Raw genomic sequence first — 13,061 nt, forward strand, 5'->3', positions numbered from 1 at the left:
TGCTACATAGAAACATAGAAAATAGGAGCAGGAGTAGGCCATTCGGCCCTTCGGGCCTGCCCCGCCATTCACGCTTGTCCGTGCGGGACTGTGGGTCAGAATGAATAGTTCTGATGGCACAGTAAGCTAAGGAAATTATTTCTTATTTAGAAATTTCTTATTTATTTAGAAGCTCATTTACAAAATGTTATTTGCCATTCTATGGCTGGAATATTGTTCTTGCAGCAGGGGTCCCACCGATGGACGCTAAGGGGCGGGTGGGGGTGGGGGGGTGACCCCACTTCAGCATTCTGCAGGATCCAAATCCACATTTTAAGGGGGGGCAGGCAACTAATTGGTTGCCATCAGAGCTGCCATCCCTATTAAAGATGGCCGCCTGATCCCAGGAGCTGTCAGCCAATTGGAGGGCTGGCAGTTCAGTATTCTCAGCAGCGCCACTGCTGGGTCTGCACCTGTAAGTAAAGGATGCCATGGAAGGACAGCACCCTCCCAACCAGGTAAGTGGGGCCTGGGGGCACCAGGGCCAGTCAGGTAGACCCCGGCGAGGGGTGGGGAGATAGCATCGTTACCATGGGGGTGGCCATTGCTGCTGGGGGGGGGGCCTCTCCTTGGGCCAAAGTGCTGGAATAGGAGGGCCCCCCCCCCCACTCCCAAACTTGCTGGGAGGTCACGAAACTTTACCTAGTGGTTTCCCCATGTACTGGAGTGCCCATCTGCTGCTGGCATTTTACCAGCCGTGGCAGGAAGAGGCCTTAATTGGCCACTTAAGTGTTTCAATTGGCCTCTGAGTGGGTCTGCCACCTTTTAGGCTGCTGGAAGGATGGCATGGTGGCAGGAAGATGACGCATTCCACTCACCACCTTCCCTCACCCTTTTACGTACCCCCCACCTCCCAGCCCATCCCCAGAGGGCTGATAAAATTCAGCCCTATGTGCATATGTTTTTTGTATATAGTGTTATTGTATATTCTAATTTCTTAAAATTTACCTAAGCACCTTACATCTCAAATTAAATTACAAAGCAAATATAAAAGTCTGAGATAGTGAGAAAATTTTAACATAACCTGCCTGTTGGGAAACTGTTGGGATCCATGGATAGTAATATTGGGTGGGGTGTAAATCCATTGTTCCACCTAATCCTGTGAGTTGGCCAGTTGGGTTAAAATAACTCCCATTGACTATGCTTTTCCAGGTCCACTGCAGCTTACTTTAATCATAGATACAATGCTTTGTGTGTTTGTTACAATAGGCGTCAGCAAAATCTGCAAGTCGGCTCAAGGAAAAAAAGAACTTCCTCAATGCTTGCAAAAATGTGTGAACATAAATTTACAAACAGATTTTGCATACTGTGTTTCATGTGGGGAGAAGGTGGGGAATGTCACTAAATGAATTGCTCACTCGGAGAGTCGGTGCAGACTTGATGGGCCAAATAGCCTCCTTCTGTGCTGTAACAATTCTGTGATATTGATGACCTGAAGACAAATACTATAATGACTCTTCTTCTATGTTAACAATAATAACAGAAGTTAGGAATGCAATAATTGATGACAATTATTTAACATGCTTTGATTTATGCAGCATGCTACATTCCACAATGCATTGAGACATAAATCCACAGAAGAAACAGAACAGTGCAGCATTGATAATTGTAATTGTGCCTTTCATTTCTACATAGGCTAAGTAGTTCCCTTTCTGTTGGCATTTTTAGTTCTAGTCTAGGACTCCTCCATACCAGTTGCCATTGAATGAAGGTAGACTGCAGCAATCTTTCATACTCAAAGCATCCTTATAGATCAGGCTGCCTGGGGTCAGCATGGCTGTTCTTGTCAGCTGAGGAAGCTGAGCTTACAGTTCAGGTAGCAGGCTTCTGCTCTTTCTCTGTCTCTTTCACCTCTGTGATTCTGTGTCTGTGTGTACTCCTGCTCACTCATGGTCAGTGCATCATGCAATACATGCCCCTCAACCTCAGTTTTTCCAAATCCCTTGGGGTGCTTTTAGCATCAGTGTGAGGAACTATGTATTATAAAATATAAATTTCCTCTATATCTCTGCCCCGATGTTCATCTTGTGGGACAGCTAGAAGAAGAAAAGAGGAACATGTGTCACAAGGGTGGTTTGATGGTGACATTTTAAATGTAATATTCTGAGGAATGAGTGACATGGAATTGCTATTCAGTGTAAGCTTTGGTGCTACTGAGTGATTCTAATATTTCTGGTGCTGACAAAGCCGTATTTATTCCCCTCATACTTGCCTTGAAGCGATGATGGGCCATCCTGAATAGCAATTGTTTCTACAATTGAGGATATTAGAGCCCTGATGTTAATTGGGGTGGGAATCGGAGATCTGGATATTACTGGACACAGCAAACACTCATGATGTTGCTTCTCTTTCTGCCACCTTGTACCCAAAGCAATTAGGAGCATTACTGCTGCTCCTAGCACCACAAAACTTGACCCACCTTCGTCATTTCACAGCTTTATCTCACATGGATTGCTTGAGATCCAAGTGGTGCTGACAACTTTTCCACCCCGTATGGAACAGCGAGCAAAAGAGCAAGCAGCTCAACATCAACAGAATGCTGATGATGTCCAGTTGTGAAAACAGCTTGGGCCTCTGGCTAAGACTGGATGGACGATGGATGGGCTCATTCCACATGCTTCCCATCCAATGTAAGCAGTCACATGCAAAGCCAAATCCAACTGGGATCATGTTCCTGAAACAGTGCTCCTGACACGCAGCCTCATCTACCAGAAGCATGAGGCAGAAATTCTGAGCACCAACTCGATACTGAAACCTTTGGGAGCTTGTGACGCACTCTGCAAGATGTGATGACTGGTGTACAGCTGCAGGTACAGCAATTTCACCCACTATATCCACAGTTCACATTATAATGCATGTTCTGTCTACTAAATTGTAGAATTGTCTGGACAATACCCTGATGTGGACTTTTGCCAACTTTATTTCAGACCTGTGTTCATAGTGAGCTGCTTCAATGCAGATAACAGCACATGCTCAAGGAGTAGAATGCAGTACTGAGGGAGTGTTGCATTGTTGGAGGTGCCATCCTTCAGATATGTTGTTAAGCTGAACCCCCATTTGCCTTTTCAGGTGGATGTGACAGATTCCATGTATTATTTTGAAGAAGAACAGGGGAGTTTTCCCCAATGTCCTGGCCAATATTTATCCTGCAATCAACATCTCTAAAATATATTATGTGGTCATTATCTCATTGCTGTTTCTTGGAGCTTCATTGCTGTTTCTTGGAGCTTGCTATGGACAAACTGGCTGCCATGTTCCCAACATTACAACAGTGACTACACTTCAAAAGCACTTAATTGGCTGTAAAGTGCTTTGGGACATCTCGAGGTTGTGAATAGCACTATACAAATGCAGCAGAGCATAGCAGAAGTCAGCATGGATGAGAAGTTGATTCTCCCAGAACTGGAGACTGACAACATTTCTACATTTTATGAGTCATTTTAACACCAGTGAGGACAGATGGTGACAGCAGTTTAGTTAAATGTTCCTTTCCTCACCAAGTTTTAACACTGCTCCCAACCAAGCATGACTCAAATATATCACAAAGCAGGAACCAGCATAAATTTCAACCTCAGAAGATAACTGTTGTTTTAGTGCTCTTATAACAGAGCCAGTTTTTAAGATACCCATCCTGAACTCCACTTTGCTCCTCCTTGTGTAAGTGACTTTTAAGGACCCTATATTGTTTGCTCCTATTTGCAGCACTGTCACTGGGTCTCTTCCTGCTCCTTCAGTATCTCTTTGAATCTGGTTCAGCTCCCAGTAGACAGTTTGACATCCTGTAGATATTGTCCTTACAAAGCACAAGGTGATTTATTTTTCTGAACAAAGAATCCCCTGCAAGTGCTATCTTTATGTGACTTTTAGGCTGGGTCTTTTTCCAAGCTAACTTCTCTAGTTTTCCAGCTGCCTTCTCTTTTGTAAACCTGTTTCCCTCTGCCTCTATGGCCAGTGCTTGGCATCATCTATGTAATCTCCTGGGTACCTTTACAGGCATTATCTTTCCTGCTACTGTTACTAAATGTAATCCATTCAGAATCCTTATCAATGTCTGTTTGCTAATAGCTAACTAAAAACTAAAGCTCAACTTGCCCAAATGTACTTAAATGACATAGATAAAAGATAGGTGTCCACAGATTTTGGTCCATTGTATTTTGTAGATGTTATTCGAATACTTCGATTAAATGTGTAAAAGCAATATCATTAGGCTTGATTTTGTCAACAAATCTGAATTATACAATAAACTGTCCTTTTATATATTTTAAATATATATATATACACTAATTTATCAACTAATCTATTGTTGACTAATTGTTTACAATTACATATATTTTTCAAATAATCTTGATATATCAGCCAGATTGAGAATAACATGAATCATCTTGTGCATATTGATCAAGGAGCATTTAGAAATCTTCCACACCTAAGATGCATGTAAGAGAAGCCTCAGGCTTGCCCCAAATTTAGGACAGTGCCAACCAACTCTTATGTCTGATTATTCATCTCACTATCACTGACAGAGGTATATAGAGAATCATATCACATAGTTAGTACCTTGTGATATGTGCCCTGTTAGAAGATATGTCTTGGAACCAGTACTCTAACATTTTAATAAAGCAAAATACTGCGGATGCTGGAAATCTGAAATAAAAACAAGAAATGCTGGAATCACTCAGCAGGTCTGGCAGCATCTGTGACAGTCCGCTCAGTCTCCGCTCAGTCAGCAAGCAGGACCCTGAGCTTCCGGTTGCTTGCCATTTCAACACTCCCCCCTGCTCTCATGCTCACATCTCTGTCCTGGGATTGCTGCAGTGTTCCAGTGAACATCAACGCAAGCTCGAGGAACAGCATCTCATCTACCGATTAGGCACACTACAGCCTGCCGGACTGAACATTGAGTTCAATAATTTCAGAGCATGACAGCCCCCCATTTTACTTTCATTTTTAGTTATTTTTTCTTCCTTTTTTTTACATTCTTTTTTACATTTTTTACAATTTTCTTTGCATTTAGTTCATTTCATCTTAGTTTGTTCAGTTTGCTTACCCACTGTTTTTTTTCAGGTTTGCACTTGCTGCTGTTCTATATTCAGTGTATTAACACCTAATCTGTACTAATGCTTTGTCTTTCAACACACCATTAACATATTGTTTGCCTTTGCTCCGTGACCTTTTGGTCAGCTATGTGGCCTGGTCCAATCTAGACCTCCTTTGTTATCTCTTGCCCCACCCCCACCTCACTTGCTTATAACCTGTGACTTTTCTAATATTTGTCAGTTCTGAAGAAGGGTCACTGACCCGAAACGTCAACTCTGCTTCTCTTTTCACAGATGCTGCCAGACCTGCTGAGTGATTCCAGCATTTCTTGTTTTTATCTCTAACATTTTATGTCATTGTAGGCCTGGAACAGGAGCTTAATAGCACAACCCAAGAGACAAGACAAGACTGCACCTCACAGCACCTTGCTTCCCTATCACCAATGTTTGCAAGTGGTAACACAACCACATATCACCCAGAAAATGCTGTTAATGAGCTTGATAGCACTGGATGTATCACAATGCATAGATGAAGTGATATTGTTAGAGGAGAAACAGCAGCTTATTGCCCATGATGGCACTATGACTGTCATCAATAGCTCACTGTACAATGGGGAATGCAGCAGTGCATTGGCATTAGGCAGCCACATCATATTCCTATTGCTATACAGTGGAAAAGGAAATGAAAGATATGGACATACTGACCTTTTTATTTGTCACCTGTGTCATGCAGGCCCCCACCTGCCAAGAATGAGGCATGCTAATTTTACCACATAGACTTTAAATTTCAAATTGTTGCTGGGAAGAAGAGAAGGCCTGTGACAAGGAATTGCCAGGCCCCTGGCTGTAAAGATATTTTTGCATATTAGCAGACAGTGTTGGAACAAAGGGGCTATCCCCTGCTCCCATACAATACACTGAACAGACCTGGTCAAACCAGTCAGTTACGTGACCACCCTGCTGGACAACTTGGGGAGTTTTGAATTGTAGAGACTGTGTTTGAACTGGCGGAAAACTCTTGGCTCCTAGATTGAAAAGAGCCTCTCCTGTCTGCTCCCATCTCTTTCTCACAGAACTCCAAGACCCATTCAAGACACATGAGCCCCAAGAGAGAAAAGTCTCCTACAGTGATCAAGGTTTAGGAAGAATACTGGGTCCCAATGCGAAAGCAAGACCATATTTTCAATAAAGGACTCTGCAGCGAGCTTGAAGCACAGTAACAAAAAACCTTCCTCAAATATTACCTCAAACTTTTCCACTTTATTTTTACTTCTCTTTTCTGTCCCTATCTGCATGTGTGTATCACGTATGCATGCTAGCGTGGGCACGTCGTGTATCCATAGGCATTAACCGAATTAGAGTTTAAGTTTAATAAATTTCACTTTTCTTCTTTAAACCTAAGAAAGCCTGTTTGTGCTCATTTCTTTGCCTTGCAATTGGAAAGCAGTGAACAAGGATTCACCAAGTTTAAAATTAAACCCTGTTACAGTAAGACCGGTGAAGGCTGAGGGGGACGCCCAGGCACCTTTCTCACCTGGTCGTAACACCCGTTTGATAGATTTATGGATAGCACATTAGCTGCTACTGCAAATGCTCCCCTTGCTGGAAGGTGTCAGAGGCAGAAAAATTGTCATCAGAGTTGACATTATTTCACACTGACCAGGAGTCTGGTGAGGTAGTTAACCTTGCTTACTGTCAGCTTGATGTGCCAGTGCCTGCAGATATGGTTGATGGCGTAATGGTGGTGGTGGAGAGCCTGACTCTAGTACCCGCTCAGCTATCTGACATGCCTTCTTTCATATTGTTTCATTTCAACCATGAAATAATGGAATTGATGCATTCCAAAGCCATAATTAATTTTAAAGCATCCTGCCAATTATCACTGATTCTGTAACTGCTTCACCAATTCCCTTGCTTTTATGATCCCCCTTCAAACCTAACTCTCTGACAAAGCTTTTGCCCTCCATACTAAAATATCCATCTATGGCTCAGTGCCAATTTTCTGTTTATGCTTCTGTAAAGCACTTTGGTATGTTGTTTCTATGTTAAAGGTGCTATATAAATGCAAGTTGTTGCATGAAGCATTGTGGTTTTAGATGTGCATCAATGCAATGGTATTGTAATTTAGGGGTCTGGTCAGTGATCTAGAAAGTATTTTCACTTTGCATGGTCTTAAGCATAGCATTGCAATTATGAAATGCATTTCTTCAAAATAAAATGTTATTTTGCATTTTTGTTGTGTTGAACTTCTGAAATACAACATATGTTGCTAATAATATTTTGGAATGGTTATCTCATATATATGTGGAAAACAGAATTTATTCCATGCAACCCGGCAGAAATACATTGTCATGAGAAATTTATGGTCAAAAATCTTTAACACCTATGCATTCAATCTCAGCACATGTGAAGGCTTACTGTAACCACAGCAACTCATACTATTGTTGTGTGCAATAAAATGGTACCATCCTATGGGCTCAAACTCCACCACCAGAATGCAAGTTTATTTTAATATTTGACGAAATATCACATAGGAAACCAATGTTCCTCTAATGAAGGAGATCTGTATTCAATGCTTCTCCTGTAATATTTGTGTCTCATGGCTTAGAATGGGAATCCTGTGTCTGGCACAATAATGTTTTTAAAATGTTTAACAGTGCTTCAGGTTTTAGAAAAGACGCCAGATAAAGTAGGAACTCCATAAATTTTTCTCCAATCTCCATAGTTTAGATTGTGAAATCTGATGCATATCAGTAACTGATGCCCTAAACATCTTTACAATAGCTATAACCAGTAGTGCACTGTGCATCGGGATTCACAATATAGTCGTTTTCAGTTTATCTATGCCATGTTATCAAATTGTGTGCTCTGAGCAACTCACAAAATAGAGGAATAATTAATCACTCTGTTCTTTGTTATTGTTTTACAGAATAATTGATAAAGCAAAACTTCTTGTGCATATTGATCAAGGAGCATTCGGAAACCTTCCGCACCTAAGATACATGTAAGAGAAGTTCATTATTTTTGACAAGCAGTGTACTATGTATATTTGTGTCAGTATGATAAACGGGCATTACAGTCACAATCAATTATCTAGCAAGGTAGTTCACAAGGTTTGTAGCTGAACCTTAAAGGGGAAGGGTAATATAGCAGATGCTCTGCATTTTGTACCAAACATAAAATCTAAACGCCCAGATATTTACAGGGAGGCCAGTGTCCAATTGGCAGATATCCAATCACCAAAATCAGGAAACAAGACACAGTCTCTGATCCACAACTGTTTTATTCTCAATCCACAGTTCAATACAAATGCCAGTTCCCACTCTTACCTTCTGGACGAACTCCCTGTCCAGAAGTAACTGCCTGACTGGGGAAAAAATGGCCCTGAAATACAAACTGCAATGAGCATCACCTGTTCTCTATTAACTCTGATTTAAGTCCTTGTTAATTAAATCAACCAGCATTTTCAACGTTGTCAACCAGGAAGGTAGGGTGAGGCCAAAAACAGCTGAAGACCCAGAGCTGGGGATGTAGAGATCCTGCCGAATGTAATGGCAGGGTCTGAACAATATTTATTTATTTAGAGATACAGCACTGAAACAGGCCCTACGAGTCTGTGCCGACCAAGAACCACCCATTTATACGAACCCTACAGTAAGTCCATATTCCCTACCACCTACCTATACTAGGGGCAATTTACCTATCACCTGCAAGTCTTTGGTGGTGGGAGGAAACAGGAGCACCCAACAAAAACTCATGCAGTCACAGGGAGAACTTGCAAACTTCTCGCAGGCAGTACCCAGAGTTGAACCCGGGTCCCTGAAAATGTGAGGCTGCAGTGCTAACCACTGCGCCACTGTGCCGCCCAGGTATTCTGCCCAGCAGCTGGCCTAATTGGCATGCGAGCTGGCTGCTGGGCAGATAAACCAGCCCCCTTCCGAGTGATTAACTGCGTGAAGGTAAAGGTTGGAAAACAGATTGGAAACTCGTAACAAGGGGCCTCCTGAACACGTTGCACTACCTGTTTGAATGTCAGAATAAATAATTGGATTGGGCCACTGTGGGATCTGTGGGAGCACATAATTTTCAGGATTTGCGGGTAACCCCGATTGACTTTGTGGTGTTGTCTAATCCTGTAGGATGCTATGATATATTAGGATGGATATTGCTGTAGAAATAACAGCGCTCATTATTATTAAAGTGTAAATCAGACGCCAAAGTCCAGCAGCCGCACACAGCCAGTTAATAGTAGAAATCCAGAGGTTGTTGTCTGAGTTACCCTGTCCCTCCAGAAGCTGCATGAGAATTGTATCTTGCTGAGAAACTCAGCATTGAAATACCTGGAATGACAAGAAGATGCTGCACTTGTGATCGATGCCCTCTAAACTCAACAGGAAAAGCTAGGGCTTGTCCATTCCAATGTAAGTAGATAGTTTCTTAGAGCAGCACGTTCTGGAACCAACCAGAGAGCAGGATATATTAGATTTGGTATTGTTTAATGTGACAGGATTAATTAATGACCTCAGAGTAAAGACACCTCTAGGTAGCAGCAACCACAATATGATTGAATTTTATATCCAGTTTGAAAGAGAGAAGAGTGAGTCTAAGACTAGTATTTTAAACTTAAATAAGGGCAACTGTGTGGGCATTAAAGCTGAGCTAGCTGATGTGAATTCGGTTACTAAGCTAGGAGATAGATCACTAGAGAAACAGTGGCAGACATTCAAGGGGATATTTCAGAATACTCAGGATAAGTATATTCCTACTATAAAGAAAAATTCTAAGGGGAAGACCCACCATCCATGGTTAACAAAAGAAGTTATGGAAAGCATCAAGCTTAAGGAAAAGCATATCATTGTGCAAAGATGAGTGGTAGGTCAGATGATTGGTCAGAATATGAAGAATAGCAGAAAATTACTAAAAGGTTAATGAGGAGAAAGAAATTAGAGTATGAGAGGAAGCTAGCTAGAAACGTACAAACAGATTGCAAGAGTTTCTATGGGTATTTAAAAAGGATAAGAGTAAGTAAAGTGAGTGCTGGTCCTCTAGAGAGTGAGATTGGGGAGTTGATAGTGGATAATAAGAAAATGGCGAATGAAATGTACAAATATTTTGCTTCTGTCTTCACTATAGAAGATACAAAAAACATTCCAGTAATAGCTATAAATCAGGAGGTGGAAGGAAAAGAGGAACTTGGTGAAATTACAATCACCAGGGAAGTGGTACTGACCAGACTGATGGATCTGCGGGCTGACAAGTCTTTAGGACCTGATGGGCTTCATCCTAGGGTTTAAAAGAGGTGGCTAATGAGGTAGTAGATGCGTTGGTGTTAATCATTCAAAATTCGCTAGATTCTGGAAAGGTTCCATCAGACTGGATAATAGCAAATATAACCCTTCTATTCAAGAAGGCAGGGGAGGCAGAAAACAGGTAACTAAAGGCGGTGTCATAGTGGTCTTGTCGCTCGACTAATAACCCGGAGACCCAGGGTATTACTCTGGCAACATGGGTTCGAATCCCACTACGGCAGAAGGTGGAATTTGAATTCAATTAATGAAAAAAAATCTGGAAATAAAAACCTAGTCTAATGACAATGATCTAATGATGGCCATGAAACCATTGTCAATTGTTGTAAAAACACATCTGGTTCATGAATGTCTGTTAGGGAAGGAAATCTGCTGTCCTTACCTGGTCTGGCCTACATGTGACTCCAGACCCGCAGCAGTGTGGTTGACTCTTACATGCCCTCTGAAATGGCCTAGCAAGCCACTCAGTTGTATCTAACTGCTACGAAGTCAATAAGAAATGAAACCGGACGGACCACCCAGCATTAACCTAGGCACCGGAAACGACAAGAGAAAACCCAGCCCTGTCAACCATGCAAAGTCTTCCTTACTAGCATCTGGGGGCTTGTGCCAAAGTTGGAAGAGCTGTCCCACAGACTAGTCGAGCAACAGCCTGACACAGTCATATGCACTGAATCATACCTTACAGACAATGTCCCAGACCCTGCCATCACCATCCTCGGGTATGCCCTGTCCCAACAGCAGGATAGACCCAGCAGAGGTGGCAGCACAGTGGTATATAGTCAGGAGGGAGTTGCCCTGGGCGTCCTCAACATCGACTCCAGACCCCATGAAGTCTCATGGCATCAGGTCAAACATGGGCAAGGAAACCTCCTGCTGATTACCACCTACCACCCTCCCTCAGCTGATGAATCAGTGCTGCTCCATATTGAAAAGCACTTGGAGGAAACGCTGAGGGTGGCAAGGGTGCAGAATGTTCTCCGGATGGGGAACTTCAATGTTCATCACTAAGATTGGCTCGGTAGCACCACGAGTGAACGAGCTGTCTGAGTCCTAAAGGACATAGCTGCTACACTGGGTCTGCGGCAGGTGGTGAGGGAACCAACAAGAGGGAAAAATATGCTTGACCTCATCCTCACCAATCTGCCTGGCGCAGATGCCTCTGTCCATGACAAGATTGGTAGGAATGACCACCGCACAGTCCTTGTGTAGACGAGGTCCCGTCTTCACATTGAGGATACCCTCCATCGTGTTGTGTGGCACTACTACCATGCTAAATGGGATAGATTTCGAACAGATCTAGCAATGCTAAACTGGGCATCCATGATGAGGCTCTGTGGGCGATCAGCAGCAGCAGCATTGTACTCAACCACAACCTGTAACCTCATGGCCCGGCATATCTCCCACTCTACCATTATCATCAAGCCGGGGGACTCACCCAGGTTCAATGAAGAATGCAGGAGGGCATGCCAGGAGCAGCACCAGGCATACCTCAAAATGAGGTGTCAACCCGGTGAAGCTAAAACACAGGACTACTTGCGTGCCAAACAGCGAAAGCAGCATGCGATAGACAGAGCTAAGCAATCCCATAACCAACAGATCAGATCTAAGCTCTACAGTCCTGCCACAACCAATCGTGAATGGTGGTGGACAATTAAAGAACTGGAGGAGGTGGCTCCACAAACATCCTCATCCTCAATGATGGGGGAGCCCAGCACATCAGTGCAAAAGATAAGGCTGAAGCATTTTCAACAATCTTCAGCCAAAAGTGCCGAGTTGATGATCCATCTTGGCCTCTTCCTGAAGTCCCCAGCATAACAGATGGCAGTCTACAGCCAATTCGATTCACTCCACGTGATATCAAGAAATGACTGAAGGCACTGGATGCTGCGAAGTCTATGAGCCCCGACAACATTCTGGTATTGGTACTGATGACCTGTGCTCCAGAACTTGCCATGCCCCTAGCCGAGCTCTTCCAGTACAGCTTCAACACTGGCGTCCACCTGGCAACGAGGAAAATTGCCCAGATATGTCCTGCACACAAAAAGCCGGACAAGACAACCCGGCCAATTACCACCCATCAGTCTACTTTCAATCATCAGGGAAGTGATGGAAGGTGTTGTCGACAGTGCTATCAAGCGGCACTTGCGAAGCAATAACCTGCCCACTGACGCTCAGTTTGGGTTCCGCCAGGGCCACTCAGCTCCTGACCTCATTACAGCTTTGCTTCAAAGATGGACAAAAGAGCTAAACTCAAGAGGTGAGGGCAGAGTGGCGGCCCTTGACATCAAGGCAGCATTTGACCAAGTATGACATCAAGGAGCCCGAGCAAAACTGGAGTCAATGGGAATTGGGGAAAAACTCGCTGCTGATTGGAGTCGTACCTAGCGCAAAGGAAGATGGTTGTGGTTGTTTGAGGTCAATCATTTCAGCTCCAGGACATCACTGTAGGAGTTCCTCAAGGTAGTGTCCTAGGCCCAACCATCTTCCGCTGCTTCATCAATGACCTTCCTTCAATCATAAGGTCAGAAATGGGGATGTTCGCTGAAGATTGCACAATGTTCAGCACCATTCGCAACTCCTCAGATACCTACGCAGTCCGTGTAGAAATGGAGCAAGACCTGGACAATATTCAGCCTTGGGCTGATCAGTGGCAAGTAACATTCTCACCACATAAGTGCCA

General features: G+C 43.3%; 1 protein-coding gene across 1 annotated transcript in view; it reads left to right on the forward strand.

Moving 5' to 3' along the window:
• Positions 1-13,061, forward strand: part of LOC137376716 (follicle-stimulating hormone receptor-like) — a 214,329-nt gene that overhangs the window by 133,475 nt on the left and 67,793 nt on the right. The window contains exon 4 of the mRNA XM_068045690.1: positions 8,002-8,076. Coding sequence (XP_067901791.1) covers positions 8,002-8,076 — 75 coding nt within the window. The remainder of the gene's footprint in view (positions 1-8,001; positions 8,077-13,061) is intronic.

Source organism: Heterodontus francisci, chromosome 13 (assembly GCF_036365525.1).
Source record: "Heterodontus francisci isolate sHetFra1 chromosome 13, sHetFra1.hap1, whole genome shotgun sequence".
Classification (NCBI taxonomy): Eukaryota; Metazoa; Chordata; class Chondrichthyes; order Heterodontiformes; family Heterodontidae; genus Heterodontus; species Heterodontus francisci.